This window comes from Bufo bufo, chromosome 10 (genome assembly GCF_905171765.1).
Source record: "Bufo bufo chromosome 10, aBufBuf1.1, whole genome shotgun sequence".
Classification (NCBI taxonomy): domain Eukaryota; kingdom Metazoa; phylum Chordata; class Amphibia; order Anura; family Bufonidae; genus Bufo; species Bufo bufo.
The window spans coordinates 113,150,278-113,174,888 of NC_053398.1; the positions used below are offsets into that span (position 1 = coordinate 113,150,278).

Here is a 24,611-nt window from a genome sequence, read left to right on the forward strand (position 1 = left end):
TCCTTTTAGGCCTAGTTCACACGAACGTATGGCTTTTATAGTTTTTTGCGGTCCGTTTTTCACGGATCCGTTGTTCCAATTTTGAGTTCTGTTGTGTTTCCGTTTTCCGTTCTGTTTTTCCGTATGCCATGTACAGTATACAGTAATTACATAGAAAAAATTGGGCTGGGCATAACATTTTCAATAGATGGCTCAGAAAAAACGGAAGGGATACGGAAGACATACGGATGCATTTCCGTATGTGTTCCGTTTTTTTTTGCAGACCCATTGACTTGAATGGAGCCACGGAACGTGATTTGCGGGCAATAATAGGACATGTTCTATCTTTCAACGGAACGGAAAAATGGAAATACGGAAACGGAATGCATACGGAGTACATTCCGTTTTTTTCACGGAACCATTGAAATGAATGGTTCCGTATACGGACCGTATACGGAACACAAAAAAATGGCCCGTACACTCGCAAAAAAAACGTTCGTGTGAACTAGGCCATAATATCTAACCTCTTGTTTTATGTACAGTATCTCATACAGCCATTAGGCAGTGCTGGAAAAATGGTGGCCACACAAAATATTGACACATTGAACACAACTTGGCCATTTTCACTTAAGGGTGTACTCATTTTTGTTGCCAGCAGTTTAGACATTAATGGCTGTGTTGAGTTATTTTGAGAGCACACCAAATTTACATTGTTATACAAGCTGTACACTGACTACTTTACATTGTAACAAAGTGTCATCTTCAGTGTTGTCCCATGAAAATATATAATAAAATATTTACAAAAATGTGAGGGGTATACTCACTTTTGTTAGATACTGTATATTATGCCTAATGTAAATGACCAGCTTTAAGGTGTAGTGATTGGGGGGGTCCTTCACACTGCACCCCTGCCAATCGGCTGTTCTGCAGTAGCTCCAGCACCGGAAATACACTGGTCCATCTATTTTGAAGTAGACGGAGCTGTAACATTCCAGGGCCAGGTTCTGGTGGTGGGACTAACTGTAGAACAGTTGTATAGCAGGGTGTCAGATATTGATTGCCCATCATTTGTAAAGGGTTGGAAAACCCTTTCAAGTCTTTAGTTGTACTGCGTTCCAGTACGACAGCCATAGAGGTGCAAATGTTAACAATGGTTGTTTGCATGATTTTGTCCAGCAGATGTGTAGACCTCAATTTTAATTGTGTCTTGCTAATTAGATATAATATTGTGCAATATGTATATTAGTGTGCATAAGTTTTGTGAAAACATGAAAAGATATCAATAACTGGTCCAGGGTTGGAATATGCAATTTTTTTTCAAAGTCTCTCAAACTATAAGACAGTCCTCACCTGTGTGATGCCCCATTAGTTGTGAGGGGAACAGATTTATAATTAATTCCTTTTCTTTTTGCTTATGTGTGGGTTATATTGGTTACAACATTAGGCACTAATTTGCCATGATTTTTGTGGTCAGATTATATTTTTTTTCTTGGGGTACTTGATGTTTGGATGAGGATGAGTTTTTTGTATAATTATTTAACAAAATAAAATTGTCTAGACATAGCAGTGGATTCACTAAAACAGAAGGTTTCCAGATAGGATAATGAGTTTTCTATTATGGTCTTCTTTGGCATTTGTAATATAAAAAAATGAGGGTAATTTTATTATTTGGGTGCAGAAAAGTCGCAAATTTTGTCGAAAGTCTAAAAAAGTGAGAATTTTTAGCTTTCTCTACTCTGCCACTTTTACAAAGTGTGGTCAGTAGGAGTGGCCACCAGAAAGACCTTTGTGACCTGACTCATTTAACAACATATACACCAGAAAACAGGTATACATTAAACCAAAAATCTACTGAGTAGTTTTCAGTTCTGGCACACAGACAGCAAAAGAATCAACAATGTTGCATCCAGCGAGGTTATTACTACTGGTGTGTGAAACACTGGACTTTGGTAAATGACCCCATTGTTTTTACTAACCATAGACACAAGACGTTTACTAGCAGAATTCACAAGAGATATATTGAAAGCATTATGTCTGAAAGTCATGAATTGAGCAGGATGTATTTCAGCTCATCTGACTTTAAAGAATTGATTGAGATAAGGAGAACCAGTAGTTTTCATGGTCTAAGGAAGTAATATGCAGACTTGACCAAGCCAACGGATATGTTCTCAAGGGAAGATGCCTGTTGGTTGACCGGTAGCCTTCATTTCAGGGTGTTACATTCACAATTCTGTATTTTCATATGTTACATTACATTACAGTTGAAAAAAAGACATAAGTCCATCAAGTTAAACTTAGGGATGGGTGGGGATGTGAATTTTAGGAAAACGGAGTGAGAACTTCATTATGTAAGTAGACTAGTGGCCCCTGTGGCTCTCCATCTCTTCTAAGCATATTTTGGATATATTAATGTAAATTGTGTAGGTTTTATACGTGTGTGTGTGTGTGTGTGTGTGTGTGTTTATATATATATATATATATATATATATATATATATATAAATATATATAATAATGATGGATTCAGAATTTTATGCATAAAATATTACCCCATTGGAGTGGAACATGGTAATTACATTTCTAATATAGGCCGACTTGCCTGCATGCTTTCAGATTTGTGTTCTCTGAGAAACAACATCTATCTTCCAAGATATGATGGATGAATAGAAATATTTGTTATTGCTTGTTTGGATCATTACGAGCTGAAATATATCAAACTCCAGATTTGCTAAGCAAACCAATCTTCTTTTCCTCTTTCTTTTTCAGTTTGGAAATAATAACAACTACATGAATATGGCAGAAGCCAATAATGCATTCCTTGCTGCAAATGAGGTAGGTGTACTTTTATCTCTTCTCATATACATCTGCTTGCTTAGATAATTTAGCAGACAGGGGATAAATAAGATTGAAACTCTGCATCTGAATGTGTTTCATAGAGCACAAAATAAAGACTTTAATGAGAAAGAAAATAACCTGACAGTACTACATTACCACTCAATTTAGCTGGCCATAATGTGGTTACGCCTGTAGCATGCCAATGCAGGAGGCACTTGTCTAATGCGAAATCAAGCAATGTACATATAGGGGTGCTATTCTGACAATTACTGATATATGGATTTAAGAGTTTAATTGTTTAGGCACTTTATTAGTTAGATTATTATCTATCTCTACCTATCATTTATCTTTATAAGAATAATATCTTATGAGCGTAATAATAATTACATAATGTATTTATATTAAAGTTTTCTTGATGGTAGGCTGTCTAGACCATTTTGTAGGCAGCTGGCCAGTCTTCAATTAGGCAGTACATGGTTCTGGGTGGGTGCCAGTAGGGTCATCCTTAAGCCACTGTGTCCTGGCCAAGGTATTTATATAATGGAATGAAGCTCCAACTATGAAATTACTTATCTGCGTACAAGTGTAAATTAGCAGTGCTCCTTCCTACTCCTAGGGTCCCTGAGATCAGCAGTTGAGAAATTACAGCATATACTGTGCTCTGGTTTCTTAGAAATTTACCCTTATAGTCTGCACAAAACTATAGTATCTTTCATACACTCTTCTCAATTTGTTACAATTTTGTTTGGCAAGTCAAATACTTAATGAATAGCAATGTTGCAATCTTTTATTTTGTTGCAATCCTTTTTATTACGTTTAGCCTTAGTGGTACTAAGTCTTACTGTACCTTTGTAGTAAATTTGTTGCATGTTTATCGCACACAGTACATTTTGGTAAGAAATTCTTCTGGTATGGTAGTGTCCCCATTCAAATAAAGTACAGTAGATATGCTGATCAATAGGACTGCTTTAAAATTAGCATTCCAGTCACTTGTTCCATCTATTCTATGACCATCAAGACTTGCTTAGATAATCGAATAATGTTTGGCATGGGGCCCAGCATTTATTTGTGATAATGAACATAGAACCCCATCTGTAAGGATAACATAATGTTTCATTCTGTAGAATTTCTTCCTACATTTGAATCGAGCATTGATGAAAAGTCCGCTGCTAGCAGCTGTTAAGAGACAATTTAATTCCAGCTGTGATAATTCACCGTGGCAGACATAGGCTGTTATATGTTGATACAACAACCTCTCTACATTTGCATTTTTATCAAAAGGAACAAATGTTTTCAACGTTTCCGTACAGATGGCATTCAACCATCTACACCCTGGTTAATGTGTTTTTTTTTTTTTATATAGCTTTTTATTTTATTTAAAAGCATAAATATTTAAATGCATGCTATAGGCTCCAATCATAAGGAAATGATGCTAGATATGTCTTTTAAATTTTTACCTATAATGATTGCCTTTTGAATTACAGAGATTGAATTGTTCTTTTTTGTATTTCATACCTTTCCTTGTTTGATTATAATCTGATTATTACAGTGTGCAGCTTTATGGCAGATGGAGTTTTATTGTGCTTTAATGTTTACTTTGTTTCTTTGTGCAGAAACAGCAGTGGACTGATGAATGTTTTAAGGTACGCTTTTGTTTCATATCTTTTCTTATGATGCTCTTTTTACCTAAGAATTTTTTGCACAATTCTTACTTTTTTTTTTGTTGCAGAATTACTAACCTTAAAGGGGTAATAATTATATTTTATGTAATGCCTCCTGAAAAAGAAGATTCATATTTTCCTGCTCCATGCTGCTCCCGTCCTCCACTGTGTCCATCTTCCAGTCCATGAAATGTTTACATCTGTCTGGCCATGGGTATGGGCACATCCACAGCTCCAGCCAATGACTGGCTTCAGTGGTGAAGTGACAATAAGCAGCATGTCATCATTCAAGTTAGTCATTGGCTGGAGAGCTGCATGTGACCATGCCCATGGACAGCCAAATGTAAATAGTGTGTGGACTGGAAGATGGAGACAGTGAAGGACTAGTGAGGCATGGAGAAGCTAAGTATGAATCTTATTTTTTAGGAGGCAGCCTGGGGGCATTATATATCATAATTACCAGAAAAAACACTTTATACATACAGTATGTGTGTGTGTGTGTGTGTGTATGTATGTGTGTGTATATATATATATATATATATATATATACACACTTTTACTCATCTGAGATACAATAATATCTTAGATATTTGGATCATATAAGCTACTTATGATGCATTAGCTTATTGATGATTCTGTGCTTGTACTATACTAAGTATAGTATGTGCTTTTAATAATGTGTAGGGACTGGGGTGGAAAAAGGTTTCTTTGCACTAGAAAAGGGTTAAGGAGTTTTCTTACAAAGCTGAGGGGTGCTGTTGTCTATCTTAAGTCTTCAGTCTTCAGTTCTACTGAGCACTGAAGACACATTTGTGGACAGACTCTCCTTTGCAATGCTCAATTTGAGTTTTTCTAAGAAGACTTTACCTAATAAAGTATATTACAAAATGTGTATGATCCCTACGCAGTATTAAAAATAAACTAGAAAAAAGAAACGGTTAAATTTTACAATAAATAGAGTCAATTATTCCTGTCAGAGCTCAGCATTCCAACCCACCACTCCCATTTACCGTACATGTCCATTATAGTTTTTGGAGAGATCTTTCAAATAAATATCTTCAAATAGTTATGCTGACCTTGAGCTTGGAAAAATAAGTCAGACTCCTTTACTACTTCTTAAACTATATAGCTGAGGTAGTAGATGTTTGTATTACGTAGGTTAATAGGATCCAGTTAAGGCCGTCTAAAACTGCTTATCAACGATTCAAGCATGCAGAAAGTGCAGTACACGCAAACAGTACAATAAAATGTTTACACCTGTTTGGTCTCAGAGTTTGGCTTTGTAGCTCTACTCATATAACAATAATGGGGTAAATTATTAATACCAGTGCTTTAGACTCCGGTCTTAATAACCCTGTGCTGGCGCTTGATGCGCCTAATTTATTTAGAGGCGCCGGCCTCCGCATAACTGGCCATACTACTTGCTTAAATCTATGCCAAATCCCTTGCTGGTGTAGATTTAAGTCATTTTCTACACCAAAAATAGGTATAGAAAATGATAAATGAGAAGGGCTGGCAGTCCCTCCCCCTTCCCTATCCACACCATGCCCCCTTTTTCTGCCCCCTTGGAAATGTGGCATGAGTGGGGAAAAGTTACAGATTCGATGGCAAATCCCCTTTATGACCAAATCTGCGACAAAAGTACGCTAAAATGTGGCATATGTCGCTCCATAAATGACGACCTAGGTAATAGCATAACTTAAAGCAAAACTAATATGCTGTGCTAGGCTTAGTACAGGACACATGGGTTTTCTCTTTAGTGTTTTTGAATTCCTGTGTTTTTTACCACTGCACTAGACATACCAAAAGTGTATCTGTTTTGTCTGGAGTGCTTTTTTAAATTAATTTAGACTATTATTCCTTTTTGCAATTAAAGACTGAATCCAAACAACATACAATAAAAATATTTTTGCTTTAAAATGCCTCATTTTGAAATTTAAAACACCAAACGGTATCCACAACATTCAGGCGCAGAGATGACCACTCGATATTCACCAAAGCGGAAAACTCAATGGAGCTTTATTGGTACCACAATAAACAAACAACACATTTCGGGGATGTAAATTCCCCTTCCTCAGGTAATAATATTCATGCATTGTTAGCCATTGTTTTCCATTTTGAAACATAGGACATTTCAGCAATTTTGGAAATAATGTTTAGATTAATTTAGACAATTGCATATAATTACCATTTCTAGCCAAGTCACAAGAGAAAGAAATCTCCTGCCTCTCTCTCTTTCTCTCTCTCTCGACCTTTAATAGTACTTGTGATTCAGGTAGAATCGATTCATCAGCCAATTGATTATTTTTTATTTAGCGAATTGCACCCAAAATTAACTTTAAAAAAATTGTTTCTCTCTAAACTCCACTCAATGATGGCCAAGACCACTGTAGTATTTGAGATATTCTGTAGCCTCCTATAATGTTAACAGCTGAAGGCATAGAAAGCAGTTGCATCTCTTTGTATGTTACCACCTATCTCTCTAGCACCGAAAATATTTATTGAAATAATATTTCAAAGCTTTAATTACAGTGATAATGAAAACAAGTTAAAACACCACATAACAAGAATGAGTGTTTACCCGTATTGTTAATGTGATATGTTAGATTTCATTAAGCAGTAATGGTGTAGCAAATGAGTCACAAATTACTGTTGCATCTGTTAGAAGACCACATTAGTGCCAAATAACTGCAAATGCAGCCATTGGGTTATGTTCATTAGCCAATTGCTTCTGATCATGGCCAATCTATCTACGGTGGATAAGCGTTGGAGTTTCTGTAGTGTGAAAAATGACTCTGTTTTTGTCTAAGAAACACAGAAACAAATATAAAACCCCCACTGCGCTGGCTTCGGTATAAATTGTGCTTTGCATCAAAAGTGATTATTTGAGCTTCAACAGTCTATCCAAAGAGCATCTTCCTATAGAATTGCAGGGCTCATCACTCCTGACCTCTAATGACAGTTGACAGGTTGTAGATGCAAGCAAAGGGTTTTCTGCTTTTCTCCCTGTATACCTCCTTCATACAGCATGCGGTTATTAATTTCTATCATCATTAACAGCTTGAAGGATGACAATGTACTGCGGCTAATGAGATCGTTCCCTAGAATGTATCTTTTTTTTCCCCTCCTATTAACCGCCATGCAAAACTCTGCCTCACATAATATAAATTGTGTTTACAGCGCAATGGCGGAATAATTATGTTTTGTTAAAGTTACCAGACATGTAATGAGGACTGTATTTATCATTTGGACTGTCCCAGATCATAAATAAGCATATTGTAGCCGCCGATCTTAGAGACTTCAAAGCGCCCTATATATAATAATATTAGTGTTGATCGAACATGCTCGGACGAACACCAGTTCAGCTCAAGCATCTCGATGCTCGGCACTAGTGTTCAGCGCAAATAATCGAAATGCAATTTTTTATCTTGAATATCGCAACTTCGAGAATTCGCTAATATTTAGAATATAGTGCTATATATTTGTTATATCGAATATTCAGCATTTTTTCCATCTGAACACATGATTCCTCCCTGCTTCTTGCTTGTGGGAGGAATCATGACTTCAGATGGAAAAAAAAGGACAAATATTCTAAAAAACTAATATATAGCACTATATTCAATATAATGCTATATATTCGTTTTTAGAATATTCGCCATCTTTTTCCATCTGAAGTGAACAATGTTCAGTGTTCACTTCAGATGGTAAAAAATTAAGAATATTTAAAAAAACTAAAATATAGCACTATATTCAATATAGTGCTATATATTCGTTTTTGACCCACGTCTGTATTGATCGCGTAATATTCGCATATTACGTGATCATTACCTTGCTGATTTTCAAGTAAAAAAAAAAGAATGTAGAATATAACGAATATTCGAATTCGCGAATACTCGACGAATATTCTACAAAATATTCGCAAAATATCACGAATTTGAATATGAGCCTTGTTACTCATCACTACTCGGCACATGGCGGTATTCGGCCGAATACCACATGTGCTCGAGCGCAATGCTTGAATCTCCTCCCCGCACGTTTCTTGGCTGCTATGCAGCCAATAAACATGTAGGTAAGTACTGCCCTCACTGTAATGCCGTAGCCATGTTGGTTACTGGCATTACAATGATTGGCTGCCTGGAACGCATGACACGTGTTCAGCTCAGTCTTAGTCAGGGAGGGCAGAGTGGAAGAAGAGAAAGGCAGTGTAGGGAGCGATAGATAATATGAATATTTTTATTAGAGAAACTTTTCAGAGACTCAAAAGTCCTTTTAAGGACCATTGTGTGTGGCAGCAGCAATATATATAAATAGGTAAAACTTTACAGACCCAAAAGTACTTTTAAGGACTTTTGTGTGTGGCAGCAATATCTATTTTTAGCGCATCCTGAACTAAATGACGTGCAATAGTTAGGCCGCTGCAGACAGCGACATTAGCTGCGCCACGTCTACAGTGTAACGTGTGCGCATCCCAAAAATATCTGTGACATCCAGTGTAGTGTTGATCGTGATTATTCTAATCGCTAATTTTTATCGCGAATATTAGCACTTCGAGACTTGCTAATATCTAGAATATAGTGCTATGTCTTCGTAATCGTGAATATTCTAGATTTTTTTTCATCAGTACCTATGATCCCTCACTGTTTCTTGCTTGTGGGCAACTGAGAAGGCTGCAATATCTTTGAATTTAGAAGCAGTGTTAATCACGAATTTTCGTATCGTGAATTATTTTATATCGTGAAATTTTCAGATTGCTGATTTTTGCAATCAAGAAAATATTACTGGAGATCATGAATTCTCAAATATATGATGAATATTCGCCAAAATAATCGCGAAATATTGCAAATTCGAATATTGCCTCTGCCGCTCATCACTGATCCAGTGTACTTTTTCCGTAGACAGTGTCCGTTGCGGACAGTGACATTACCTGCTCCACATCTCCATTGTAAAGTGTGTGCATCAAAAAAATATCTGTGACGTACAGTGTCATTTTTCCGTAGACGCTGCAGACAATGACATTACCGGTGGTACCTCTCCTGTATAACGTTTCCACATCCCAAATACCTTTTTAAATTTGTTTGTGCATACACTTCCAAATCATACACTACTATACGTGTGAAAAACAATCATCCACAATACCTAGCTTCATGTCCCAGTTTGCAGGGCGGCGCAGGACACCACTCTTGAAGTCAGACCAGTGCGACCAGGTGGTCAGTTGCATTGCAGCAGATAATGCTTACAGTCGGTTAAGCACCACCCTGTGTTCCACCAAGTACAGTCTCAGTAGCCAAGAGTCTGCGCAACACAATCCTCACCCTGATCCTTCTTCCTCCCACCATGGAGAGTCTGGGCAAACAAGTGATCCCAATCAGATATTCCGAGCAGCTATTTTCAGTGCCATTCCTTGATTTGGCCCTTTTGCCAAGCACGCTTGAACAAGGACAGATCTTGTGCCCTGATTCCCAAACTCTTGAGCATCCACAGTCACAAGAAGATGATGGTGGGGAACGGCAATTACTGTTTAATGAGCTGGATGATGATGAGACACAGTTGCCAATGAGTCAACCGCAATTACTGTCTCAAGAGGTTGATGAAGAGGATGAGACATAGTTGTCAATCACTGAGGTAGTGGTAAGGTCAACAAGTCAGGAGGATGAGCAAAGTGAGGAAGAGGAGGTGGTGGACGATGAAGTCACTGACCCAACCTGGGAAGGTGGAAAGCTGAGCGAGGACAGCAGTGCAGAGGCGGAGGGATCTGCTGCACCGCAACAGGCTGGAAAAAGCAGTGGTGTGGCAAAAGGGAGAAGGCGGGTCACACTAAACAGGCCCGCAACTGTTCCATGGAGCAACCCCTTGCGGAAATCTCCCTTGCCTAGGGTAGATGTTCCGCAGTATGGCGCATTTTTTGAGGAAAGGGCAGATGACAAAAGAATAGTAGTTTGTAACCTGTGCCGTACCAAAATGAGCCGGGGCCTCCCCTATGCCTCCTCTTCACCTATGTTACGTGCTGGCCAATCCTCTGTCGAAGGCGCAGGCCCAGATGCCTCCCGCTCTGCACCTGGACCTTCGCAAGCACCATCAGTGACCACATCCACTTCCGTGTCCCAGCGCAGCGTCCAAATGTCCTTACCCCAGGCCTTTAAAAACAAACGCAAATGCCCAGCCACCCACCCACAGACCATATCACTAAATGTGCAGTTTTACAAATTACTGGCCCTGGAAATGTTGCCATTTAGGCTTGTGGACACTGAGGTCTTCCGCAGCCTGATGTCGGCAGCCGTCCCGCTTTACACAGTCCCCAGCCGCCACTATTTTTTAAGGTGTGCCATGCCCGCCTTACACCAACATGTGTCCCGTAACACCACATGTGCTCTGACCAGCGCAGTTACTTTTACTGGGAAGGTCCACTTAACCACAGACACATGGACAATTGCATTTAGCCAGGGATGCTATATTTCCCTGACCTCACACTGGGTAAATGTTGTGGAGGCTGGGAGCGATTCGTACCCTGGGATGGCACAGGTGCTACTGACGCTAGGAATTGCGGGCCCTACGTCGATCAGGGTTTACTCCAGCACCTACATTAGTGGCTCCAACCCCCACTTCTCCTCTTCCGCCTCTTCCTCCACTTCCACTCCTGAATTATCCGCGTGCAGCACCAGTCAGTCATCAGTTGGTAGCTGGAAGCAGTGTAGCACTGCAGTGGGTAAGTGGCAACAGTCCGTGCTAAAGCTGACATGCTTAGGGGACAAACAGCAAACCGCTGCAGAGCTCAGGCAGGGATAAGAGACCAGACTGAGCTGTGGCTCTCGCCACTCAAACTAGAACCATGCATGGTTGTGTCTAATAATGGCCGTAACTTGGTGGCGGCTTTGGAGTTCGGCAAGCTCACACACATCCCATGCCTAGCCCACATCTTAAACTTTGTGGTTTAGCGGTTTCTCAAAACCTACCCAAATTTTCCTGAGCTTCTGGCAAAAGGGCGCTGCGTGTGTGCACGTTTCCGCAAGTCATCGACAGCTTCAGCCGGTCTGTCAACGCTGCCGCAGCGCTGTAAATTGTCAGCTCACCTGTTGTTGTGCGACATGAGCACATGCTGGAATTTGACATTCCACATGTTGGCCAGGCTTTGTGAGCAGCAGAGGGCAGTAGTGGAATACCAGCTGTAACATGGTCATCGCCTTTCAAGTCCGCTTCCGCTATTCACAAGCGAGGAGTGGGCATAGATGTCTGACCTCTGTGAAGTTTTAAGAAACTTTGAGGAATCAACACAGATGGTTAGCAGCTATAACGCTATTATCAGCGTAACCATCACACTTCTGTGTCTACTCAAACGCTCACTGCTCACAATCAAGGACGGCGCTTTGCATGTGGAAGAGGTGAAAATGGGGGAAGACATTACATAAGGTGATAGCCAGACCACCCTCAGTTCGTCTTCTCAGCGTGAAATTGATGATGAAGAGGAGGAGGAGTAACAGGAGACGGTTGCCTCCACTACAGAGGGTAGTACCCATGGAAGTTTAATTATATCTGTTCTGCGTGGGTGGGCAGAAGAGGTGGGAAAGGATGAGGAGATTGAGAGTGATCCTCCTGATGATGACAGTGAAGTCTTGCCTGTTGGTACTCTGGCACACATGGCTGAATTCATGTTAGGCTGCCTTTCCCGCGACCCGCGCGTTATACGTATTTTAGACAACACAGATTATTGGTTGTTCACCCTTCTTGACCCCCGCTACAAAGATAACTTCTCATCTCTCATTCCTCTGGTGGCGAGGATGAGCAAAACTGTGCAATACCAGAAGGTCCTTGTTGTAAAATTGCTCCAAAAATTTCCATCTGACAACGCTGGCGGCAGAGTCCGTAGTTCATTGGCCAACCGAGGAGGGGAGACAAGGGGAACACACAGCAGTTCCAAGAGGCAATGCAACACTCTATAAAGCCTGGGACAGTTTCATGACACCCCACCAGCACCCTCTCCCTGATGAGCAGTCTACTGTGACAAGGTGGGAAAATTGAAAGAGTACATAGCAGACCGTTTCAGCGTCCTCAATGATCCCTCAGTGCCTTACAACTACTGGATGTCCAAGCTGGACACGTGGCACAAACTGGCACTCTACGCCTTGGAGGTGCTGGCCTGCCCTGCCGCCAGCGTTTTGTCTGAGCAGGTATTTAGTGCTGCTGATGGCATTATAACAGATAAGCGTATCCGCCTGTTAACTGAAAATGCTGACAGGTTGACTCTTATAAAAATTAACAAGGCATGGATTGACCCGGACTTCTCGACTCCACCAGATGAAAGCTGATGAACATAAAGGCACTTTAAATGTGTTGTTTATAATGTACTGAATACACTGTATTCCCATGCACCCCTTCCACCCTCCAAAAATTTGGTAAATGGTTGAATCTTCCTTTTCTCATCCTTCTCCTCCTCTTCCATCATATCAACATGCTTATTCGTAGCATATAATGCCCTCGCATATAATGTTTTGCAGGGTCGGCTCACTTGCAGGCCCTCACATATAATGTTTTACAGGGTCAGCTCACCAGCAGGCCATCAATCATAATTTTTCAAGTGTGTATGATGCCCTCCTTTCATCTGTAATAAAGGGTGCATAGGAGTGCCTGTTCCTTGTCATTTTTTTGCAGCCCTTTCACTTAGTGCATAGGCTTTGAGTGTAGGAGTCCCACTACCTGAACAATTGTACTACAATGTGAATGAGGCCCTCCTTTGTGATATACAGGTTGTATAATAGTGCCTCTTCCTTGTAATTTTTGGCAGCACTTGCACTTTATATACAATTAAATATACAGGTAAGAATGTTTCCTAACAATTTTTACTCTAAAATGTATTTTATCTTCAGTTTGGTGCGCATTATTGTCAGTCTGTAAAATCGGCGTACTACTCAGACAACATTGTTCCCAGCAGCAACCTGGGAGTACAAGATGCATCCAAGCATCCTCCCCATGCTGTTCCCGAACCATTTTGGTGGTGTTTCCATCAATTTCTGACCTTTTCTTATGAACCAGACACCCTCCATTCTTCAGAGCAGCGGGTGCTCGGGTTCTCCAATTGACTTGATCCCGAGGTGTTCGGCCCGAGCACTTTGGTGCTCGATCAACATTAATTAATATAATAGTTTCGATATTTTATCATTTTGTTTGTTATTTCAATGTAATTTATTAATTTTATATTACCAAATTTTTTTCTCTAATATTTCAGTTATTAATTTGGATAAAATATTTTAGTATAATGTCAGTCAAGCAGTTAAAATTATATATAATGTGCGTGTAAAATGTATATACAGTGTGTGTATGTATGTGTGTATATATATATATATATATAATATAAATATACAGTGCTATGCAAGAATTTTAAGCAGGTTTGGGATAAATGCTGCAAAGTGAGACTGCTTCCAAAAATAGAAGTGTTAATATTTTTTTTTATTTTTATCAGTTTACAAAATGCAAAGCGCATGTACAAAATAGAAATATAAATCAAATCATTATTTGCCTTACTAGGTACAAATGCACACAGTTTTTTAAGGAGCTTGGCAGGGAGGTTATTCCATATATCTTGGAGAATTACCACAGATCTTCTACGGATATAGGCTTGCTCAAATCCTTCTGTCTCTTCATATAATCCCAGACAAACTTCATGATATTCAGATCAGGGCCCTGTGGGGGCCATATCATCACTTCCAGGACTCCTTGTTTATTTTTCAGCTGAAGATAGTTCTTAATGACATTAGCTGCTTGTTTGAGATCAATGACATGCTGCAGAATAAAATTAAACTATTAACTATAAACTTTTGTAATATATAAATATATATATATATATATATATATATATTCCTTATTTATTTAGTTTCCCTTTTATTTTAACATATATCAAAAGAAAGACTGGTATATAAAACTAGTTTGCCCATAAAATCACCTATGCTATCTAAAACCATGGCATTCTTATCATCATTGCTTATTTTGAATTCACAATTCTTTCCCCAAAGAAACTTAGAAAACAATTTAACATGTTCTTTCTTCCTTGCTTGCACAAATCACAGAAAATTGCAATATTTGGGCAGATGAAATTGCAGAGTGGAGTATACATTTGTCTAGAGTTATGGTGCATGAGTATTGTATAATGTGAGTTATTTTTATAGCAGTTAGGTATCAATAAATAGGCCATTTGATATGCACCAGACCTAATGTATCTGTTGCTGAAACAAACAAAGACAGATGTTGCTAATTAAGCACACATTAAAACACTGTTAATGCTGGTACACTATTAAAGCAGTATGATAATTGCACTTAAATCTTTGATCAGCAAGATCTGTTTCTGCAGAGCTTTCAAAATTTAAGGAATAGAGATTAATCTCACAATTAACAGCTTACATGTAGAAAGGCTTCATAATAGCAAAAGGTTTGAGGCTGGCCATTAAATTGTATTAAAAATGTTTTGGATTATCACACAATATGTGATACTTAAAATTGTTTGACAACTGAAGGTGCTTGAATAGTATTGAATGGAGATGAGTAAAATTCCCAAAATCTGTTTTGGGTCCGTCAGATTCCATTCGGTCCTAATCAAAAATTCCTAGATTGTTCTGTAAAGTCATGTAGGACACTCTGAGGGCTCCTAGGACTGTATCCAACCACTTTCAAGCTCATTAATTCCAAGATAACATTAGTAATTTTAAAGAAAACACCAAAATATAAGGCTATGGGAAAACAGATAGTAACCGGTGGTAACAAACCATCTGTTTATTAACATTCTGCACTAATTTATTTTTTCCAAGTAAAAAATGGTAAAAAAAAAATCCTTTTATTGTTGTAGATGCCTTCTTCTCTGTCTTCTGATTTGTAAAATGGTAGCTGCCATTTTAATCGATTTGTGCCGGACGAATCAAGCATTTCCGATTTAACAAAATTAGAATCTTTTGGGAAATTCATAGAAAAACTGATGTAGAATCAATTTGTGCATCTCTAATATAGACCTCTTGTTACTTTTATCTAGAGTTGTGCTCATAAGTTTACATACCCTTGCAGAATTTGTGATTTCTTAACCATTGTTCAGAGAATATGAATGATAACACAAAAACTTTTCTTTCACTCATGGTTAGTGGTTGGCTGAAGCCATTTATTGTCAAACAACTGTGTTTACTCTTTTTAAATCATAATCACAACGCAAACTACCCAAATGCTCCTGATCAAAAGTTTACATACCCTGGTGATTTGGCCTGATAACAAAAGGGTTACAATGGCTATTAAAGATAACCATCTTCACCTGTGATCTGTTTGCTTTTAATTAGTGGGTATGTATAAAAGGTCAATGACTTTCTTGACTCCTGACAGACCCTTGCATCATTTATCCAGTGCTACACTAATGTTGTTTGGATTCTAAGTCATGGGGAAAGCAAAATTGTCAAAGGATGCAGGAAAAGGTAGTTGAACTCTATAAAACAGGCAAGGGATATAAGAAAATATCAAAGGACTTGAGAATGCCAAACAGCAGTGTTCAAACTCTAATTAAGAAGTGGAAAAGTAGGGGTTCTGTTGAAATCAAACCATGGTCAGGTAGACAAACTAAACTTTCAGCTACAACTGCCAGAAAAATTGTTCGGAATGCAAGAAAAAACCCTCAGATAACTTTAGGTGAAATACAGGACTTTCTGAAAGAATGTGGTGTGGCTGTTTCAAGATGCTCAATAAGGATGCACTTGAAGAAAGATGGGCTACATGGTCGAGTTGCTAGAAGAAAGCCATTACTACGCAAATGCCACAAAGTATCCTGCTTACGATATGCAAAACAGTACAGAGACAAGCCTCAAGCCTTCTGGCACAAAGTCATTTGGAGTGATGAGACACAGTTTGGACACAACCATAAATGCTACATTTGGAGAGGAGTCAACAAGGCCTATGATGAAAGGTACACCATTCCTACTGTGAAACATGGTGGTGGATCGCTGAAGTTTTGGGAATGCGTGAGCTACAAAGGCACAGGAAATTTGGTCAGAATTGATGGCAATATGAATGCAGTAATGTATCAACAAATACTGGAGGAAAATTTGCACATCATCCCGGAAGCTGTGCATGGAACGTACTTGGACATTCTAACATGACAATGATCCAAAACACAAGGCCAAGCCGACCTGTCATTGGCTACAGCAAAATAAAGTGAAGGTTCTGGAGTGGCCATCTCAGTCTCCAGACCTCAATATCATTGAGCTTCTCTGGGAGACCTCAAATGTGCAGTTAATGCAAGGCAGACCAAGAATTTAGGGGAACTGGAGGCTTTTTGCCAGGAAGAATGGGCAGCTTTACCATCTGAAAAGATAAAGAGCCTCATCCACAACAACCACAAAAGACTTCAAGCTGTCATTGATGTTAATGGGGTCAATACATGGTATTAAGAACTGGAGTAGGTATACTTTTGATCAGGGTCATTTGGGTAGTTTCTGTTGTGATTATGATTTAAAAAAAATAAACACCGTTGTTTCGCAATAAATGGCTTCAGCCAACCACTAACCATGAGAAAATGAAAAGTTTTTATGTTCATTCATATTCTCTGAACAATGGTTAAGAATTCATAAATTATACAAGGGTATGTAAACTTATGAGCACAACTGTAAAATGCCTTACTATGGACCCTTTTAAAAAATGGGAATATGTGTTTACTGACCAATACCCACTATAAAAATAGCGTACGATTCATATTTAAGATATCCTATAGAAGATGTCTCCTTCTTCAAGTATGTATTTACACCAGTGATTTTTACTTATTCTAATTAAAGGAGTTATCCAGGAATTTGATATTGATGGCATATAGTGATGAACGAACATCGTCCGGGACGATTCGAGTACCGCGCTTTCGCGGCGGGCCCCATTACCTTTAATGGCAGGCGAACCTGAAAAACCTTTAGGTCTCATTTGCAGCCAGCAAACACTTAATATAAGTACACAAATAGTCCCACAACATGGACAGTGACATACCAGAGGGAGATCATTGGCAAAAATTCCCACAAAAAATATGCATTTTAATCAGGGGTCATTTTTATGCGTCTTAAAGGGAAACTCTCAAAAATGTTACCTGCTGGAGCCTAGAAACATTTTATTTTAGGCCACGGGCCCCCAAAATTAGGCATTTACCTGACAGAAAATAACTTGTGATTATGTGGCTGGAGGTACATTAGGCGGTCACTGGCTAAAAATGTTACTGTCGGCCAGTACAGGCCCCAAAATTTAGGCATTCACCTGACAGAAGAGAACTTGTGATTATTTGGCTGGAGGTACATTAGGTGGTCACTGGATACAAATTTTACTGTAGGCCACTGGAGTAAAGGCCCCAAAAAGTGTCATTCTTCTGACAGAAAAGAACTTGTGATCCTGTGGCTTGAGGTACATTAAGCGGTCACTGGATAAAAATAGAACTGTAGGCCACTGGAGTATAGGCCCCAAAAATTAGGCATTTACCTGACAGAAAAAAACTTGTGATTCTGTGGCTGGAGGTACATTAGGCGGTCACTTGATAAAAATTTCACTGTAGTCCACTAGAGTAGAGGCCCCAAAAATTAGGCATTCGCCTTTAAAGCCGCTGTATATACATAAGATGAGGACCATTCTTTGTTCTGGGTGGTGTCGGATATGTGTGGGTTGGCATGAGGAAATTTAATTACATGTGGTCGTCACAGGTGTTGAATTCCTCCGAGAGACATGCCTCATTCATTTTTAGAAATGTTAGGTAGTCCACACTGTCGTGAGCTAGGCGAGAGTGCTTATTGGTCACGATCCCCCTGCTGCGCTTAACGTCCTTTCGAACAGAACACTCGAGGGGCAAGCCAAGAGTTCCATGGCAAATTTTGCCAGCTCTGGCCACAGGTCAAGCCTGCACACCCATTAGTCCAGGGGTTTCTTGCTTCTCAAAGCGTCGACATCGGCCGTTAACCCGAAGTAGTCAGACACCTGTCGGTCTAGGCGTTCCCTGAGGCTGGATCCAGAGGGCAGCTATCCATGGGTTGGCTGCAAAAATGATTTAATTTTCCGTAGTGACCAACACATCTTCAAACCGCTCTCTTCTTGCAGGCATGGTAGGATTGGTACCCGCGTTTTGCTGTGGGTGGAAATTCCTCTGCCAGAGCCCGCAACAGCAAAATGCAGCATTTCTTGCAGAAAGGCCTGGAAATGCTGCATTCTGTCTCAGATGGAATAGCCCCCCCTGGGGATTCAGTCAGCATTGTGAATTCCTCATCTTTCTGCTCCTACTCCTCGGCAGCTTAATCAATGACACCGCAATGCACGCTCCAGAAAGAAGGCATAAGGTACAATGTTACTGATAGCACCCTGGCTGCGACTGACCAGTTTGGTGATTTCATCAAATGGACGCAGAAGTCTGCATGAGCAGCCACTGACATGGTGAAAAGAAACCAAGCTCCCCAGAACCTGTCCTGCTGCAGAGTTCGTACATGTAGTCGTTAATGGCACGTTGCTGCTGGAGCAACCTATCAAGCATATACAAGGTGGATTTCCAGCACGTCGGGCTGTCACAAACCAGATGTCTGGCGAGCAAGTGGTGTCGCCGCTGAACATCAGCAAGGCGAGCCATGGTCACATAAGATATTCTAAAATGGCCGTAGATTTTCCTGGCCTGCCGCAAGACGTCCTGGACCCCAGGGTATTTGGCAACGAATCGCTGCACAAGAAAATTCAGGACATGTGCCATGCATGGCACGTGTGTCATTTTGCCCTGTTTCAGCGCCCTCAGCAGATTGGCACCGTTGTCGCACACCACTTTACCAACTGTCAAATTGAGCAGGGTTAGCCACTTATCGGCCTGTGACCGCAGATCTGAAAGCAGTGCAGGAAAGGTGTGGCTCTTGACTTCCAGGCACAACATCCGCAGCACAGCATGGCAACGTCTCGCCTGGGACATCGAATAGGTTCTGGAGAACTTGGGAGGCGCAGCGAAAGAGGCGGTAGCAGTGTAAAAGGAGGAGTGAGCCAAGGAGGAGACGGAGGATGGAGTAGGAGGAGGAGCAGAAGAGTCAGGCCTGCATGCAATCCACACGGGAGCCACAGGTTACATGCTTGACGGCCGTCAAAAGGTTCACCCAGTGGGCAGTAAAAGTTATGTACCTTCCCTGCCCGTGTTTGCTAGACAGATGTATCAGATGGTCATATGTATCTTGGCACCGACATTGTGTGCCAGAGATATATTCACTTGCCACTGACCGTGGCCATATAGTTCAGGGATGCCCTTCTGGGAGAAATATTTCCTTCAGGGGACCTTCCATTGCGGTGTGCCAATGGCCACAAATTTTCTAAAGGCTACCAAGTCTATCAGTTTATATGGCAGTAGTTAGCTGGCTAGCAGTTCCGACAAGCCAGTGGTCAGCCGTTGGGCAAGAGGGTTATCCGGCTTCATCATCTTTTTACGCTCAAACATTTGGGCCATGGTAGCCTGCCTTATGCCAGATGAACGAGAAGATGGCACGGTGGAAGGTGGAGTGGAGGTAAAATGGGAGGAGAGAGGAGAAGGAGAAGAGGCAGGACGTGGAGCGCCAGGAGTGTGGCTTTGTGGGTTTTGACGGCGTTGCTCCCACTGGGCTCAGTGATGGGAGGCTAGGTGCTTTCTTAAGGCGGTCGTCCCTAGGTGAGTGTTGGACTTACTACAACTTATGCGTTGACAGCACAGGCTGCAGATGGCAGCACTATTGTCAGCAGATAACACATTAAAAAAAGCCCACACTGCGGAGCCATGTGCCAGCATCCTGGAAGCGCTAGAAGTAACCGTGCATGGTGGATGCCCAGCTCCAGATACATTTGCTGTCTGCTTTTTGCCTCCTGTGCCCTGCGAGCTGTGCCTGCTTCTCCTCCTTCTCCTCCCTCTCTGCTGCTCTGTCTCTCCCTCTGAACTCCCCTCCTCTTCCTCTCTTTTGAGCACCTACGTGACATCCATTTACACGTCATCATCCTCAACTTCACCACCACTGACATTTGAGATCTCTGAGTAGGCAGCAATAGCGGGGACCTCCCTCCTTGGGCTGATCTGGGTCAGACCGCTGGGTGGCGGCCGTTGCTACCTCCTCTTTCTCATCCAATGTCAAGAATGGCTGCGCATTGGTAAGGTCTGGGAATGGATGGGAAAAAAATTCCTCTGACTCGTGTGAAGCGGCTATGGTGGTGGTGGATTTGGGGGTGCACACAGCTAAGAGTGAGGAGGGTGCAGATACAGAGGATGAGGAGGGTGCAGATACAGAGGATGAGGAGGGTGCAGAAGCGGAAGGTTGAGTGAGCCACTCAACCAACTCTGGTGCGTCCTTTGAAGTAATCGCAAAAGCCTTCTCCAACTTCCCACTTAGGCTCGGGGCTGGTGCATCTGCCCGACCCCTACCACCGCTGTAGAACGGCCTGCCTCTTCCTCTGCCTGTCATTTTCAAAATGACCCTGTGCCTAAGTCCCATGAGAAGAGCAGCATTTGTGGAAGCAGGTATATTGCAGGCCTTATCAATATTTGGTGGAAGCAGGTATATATAACCCCTTAATCAGTCTTTTGAGGAAGCAGGTATAACACTATAACACACCCCTTAATCAGTTTGTTTTGGGGGAAACTGGTATATCACACCCTTTGCAATTAGTTGTTCCAATAGCGTTTGTCCCTCTATATAGCTGCAGTATCGCTGCAAAACCGCACACAAGTGCTGCACAGTTCAAATGCACTATATAGAAAGTATATTATAGGTATATCACATCCCTGCCTCAATCAGTTTTTTTGTGGGGCAAGTGGTATATCACACCCATTGCAATTAGTTGTTCCAATAGCGTTTGTCCTTCTATATAGCTGCGGTATCGCAGCAGAACCGCACACAACTGCTGCACAGTACAAATGCACTATAATATACTTTCTTTGTTAGAAAGTATATTATAAGTATATCACACCCCTCTGTATATCACACCTATGTCGGACTTTTTGGGTTGTGAATGAATTGCTATTAGCCTTCAGTAAGGGTACAGAGGGGAGGTAACCAGTTGTGGGTGTATACCTGCACAGACTCACTCTATCCAATGAGTGCTGCCATTTTCAGACTGTGCAGGTACACCCCCTCAACTGGTTACCTCCCCTCTGTACCCTTACTGAAGGCTAAGAGCAATTCATTCATAACTTGTGAAAATAATAAAGGAATGGCGCAACATACAGACATAAGAATAGATGCTCCAGAATTGTTATTACATGGGGAACACATGAAGCTATTAAAATACAGGAGTGGTGAAAGGTCCTCTTTAAATATAAATTGTAGGATAGGCCATCAATATCAAATTCGTGGATAACCCCTTTAACTAAAATATAAATTCAGTTACTAGTCCAAAGACACTATTGGTTTAGTCACACCCATATGTGCCTTGTTTTACAGACGTTCCACACACCGAGTCTTGGTGATGAAGAATTTGAAATTCCTCCCATCACTCCACCTCCAGAGACTGACCCTTCACTTGGCATGAGCGATGTTCTGCTTCCATTTCAAGTTATGGGTGAAGCTTTGGCTGCCCAAGGGAATGAATTTACACCTCAGTTTCCACCTCAAAGTCTGGACCTGCCTTCTATCACCATTTCCCGCAATCCAGTAGACCAAGAAGGAGTATTGCACTCTAACGGCTTGAGAATGGTGAGTTTTGTGTAAAAACTAAACAAAATCTACCTATGAAATATCTCTAATTCGTATCATTTTGATAAGACAAATATAGAAACTATCTGATACATGCCAATATGCACTTTTATACTGTTACCTAATGTGTGAAAACTATGATATGGCTGTTAGTAAGAATTTTGTATTCAGGTGGCTGAAAATATCCTAAACTACACCCCTCATAGAAGGGATATAAACTATAGCGATTAATTTTACTTATATGAAGATATTGCCCTTTATCAGTCATAAACCCTAAAGACATTTTTTATGTAATAACATCAATATATAGCAGATTAGTACATTCCAGCGTTAGGGCATTCTCTGCAGTAATGAAGTTTCCCTTTTTCTGTTTCATAAGGAGCCTCAGGGGTGCAAATTCCTATGGAGTGCTGAGAAATGAAATGAATAATAACTATAATCATAGCAGCAAAGCAACAGGATCTAATAATGGCTGGATGTAAAATTTCTAATTAAAAACAACAACCACCAATCTATTTACTCTTCTGCGTGAAGTAAAATCTTTGGGAAGAGATAAGATTTGTGTCTCATTCTATTTTTTAAAATTGTGTGTCCTTAGTGTTGCCTGTTGGATTGTATAAGAAGCAGGGCTATCACTGAGCAATTATCAAAACCCATATAGAGACATTTACTTACATTAAGCCATAATATTTGTGTTGCCTAGTATGTCACAATGAAGGTATATGAACAAATTTCCCACAGTGTCTGTGATGAACAGGTTGGTGGTTTTACCAAATCTATGGTGTTCTGCTACTGGACATCAAAGTGGCGACTTTTAGAGGAGCCTTTAAAAGGAATTTGTCATCAGACACTGTTTAAATCCTATTTTTAAATTATTTTTTATGATGCTATTTTTATTTCCCATATCAATATTCATATTTAAACAAACAAAACTAAATCCTGCAATTTTCACACTGGCCACTAAGCCTAATAATAGGTGCCACTTCTTGGTCTGTACAGATCACTTTACTGCAGTTAGCTGCGCATCTGTCATTGTAATCCTGCCTATAATTATATCACCTCTGTGTATAGATAAGACGGTATATCCACCATTCACAATAGGTGATTGTCCGAGCTTATCTAGTCTTTCCTTGTACAATGACCTCTGCACAGGTCATAGAGTGTGCCCAGAAAACTCTCCCATGAGGTCAGCTCCAGACCATTGTGTCTATGGCCCGTGTAGCTGATGTGAAGCAATTTTCTTAATGTTTTTAAAATGCTGTTAAGAACAGCTCTGGCAAGATGGCTGCCCCCATAATCATGTTAAAGAAATAGAATAAAAAATATGCAATCAGAAAATAAAAACAGCTTATAAAAAATCATATGTGTTACTATCTGGTTTTTACTGGCAGATAAAATTTTGGGTGACACATTTCCTTTTAGTCAGTGGTCTGTGCATACGGTTAGTTTAAACATTTAGGGGGACATTTATCAACACCAGTGTTTTACACACTAGTCTTAATCTCTCCCCTGCTTGCTTTAAATGTGTCTTAATTATGAAGAGGCACGTGCCCATTAATATTTGTGGAATATCTATGTAGGTCAGTGTCACAAAGCAGAGATCTAAACCAGGAAGACAGCTGGCGTAGATCTGTGCTATTATCTACACCAGTTTCCTGGTGAATATTATAATACATGTGACGGACTGCCTATTCTGGTGTCTTACTGCCCGCCACTTTGAAAAGTAGCGAGCGGTGAGTAAAACCCCCAAAAAAATCTCAAAATGTTGCGCAACAGCACAGGGATGATAAATGTCCCCAGAATTTTATAGAACCACATTTGGCAGATTCTTTCTACCACAGATCTTGTGGCAAATTTTTCGTAACTCTACCAAGTCTGATGAGCAAATAAAATAAAAAAATTGATTCGGGTCTAAATAAATTAGTCTTGAATTCTAAGAAAAGTCTCACTCTTTTCTCTTTATCCTGATTCTCTCGAATCAAATTACATAACATTTGGGTTTGTTAGAATCAAAGTGATCTCGCTCCTTTGCCCTATTAGGTTCATCCGCCCTTAAAAAAAAAATCAACCTTTTAAGTTGTAATTCCGTAAAAACACTCCAGATCCATATACTTGTCGATAACACCCATATTTATAATAGCTTAATTTGTTGGGGTAAACATTTACTGTGCAGTGGTTTAAGAGCATGGGCCGATGTTGCATCTGGCCTCATGTGACCAATCTAAGCCTACCCATGGCAGCCAATGGATGCATAATTTTCTGCAAAATTGGGCAGTCATTGGCTGGTATGTGTGGGTGTAGCTTAGCTGCATGTGGCAATCTGTGCTGTTGGGCTGTACTCTTATTCTAGCAGTTATTGATCACCTTCCCCCACATCTCAGAGTAAAATAAGCACAGCAGAATCAACCCCCAGGATAAAAGTATTTAACATTACAAAAATCATGAACAAGCTGTGAAATTTTTATTTTATTTATTTATTTAAATTT

At 40.4% G+C, this 24,611-nt stretch overlaps 1 protein-coding gene across 2 annotated transcripts in view; it reads left to right on the forward strand.

Moving 5' to 3' along the window:
* The window catches only part of TOX3 (TOX high mobility group box family member 3), a 123,607-nt gene that overhangs the window by 74,669 nt on the left and 24,327 nt on the right, over nt 1–24,611 (forward strand). The window contains exons 2-4 of one of the 2 annotated variants that reach the window (XM_040410161.1): nt 2,745–2,810; nt 12,634–12,636; nt 21,874–22,125. In XM_040410161.1, the coding sequence (XP_040266095.1) occupies nt 2,745–2,810; nt 12,634–12,636; nt 21,874–22,125 (321 nt within the window). The remainder of the gene's footprint in view (nt 1–2,744; nt 2,811–12,633; nt 12,637–21,873; nt 22,126–24,611) is intronic. The other variant, XM_040410160.1, reaches the window with a different exon arrangement.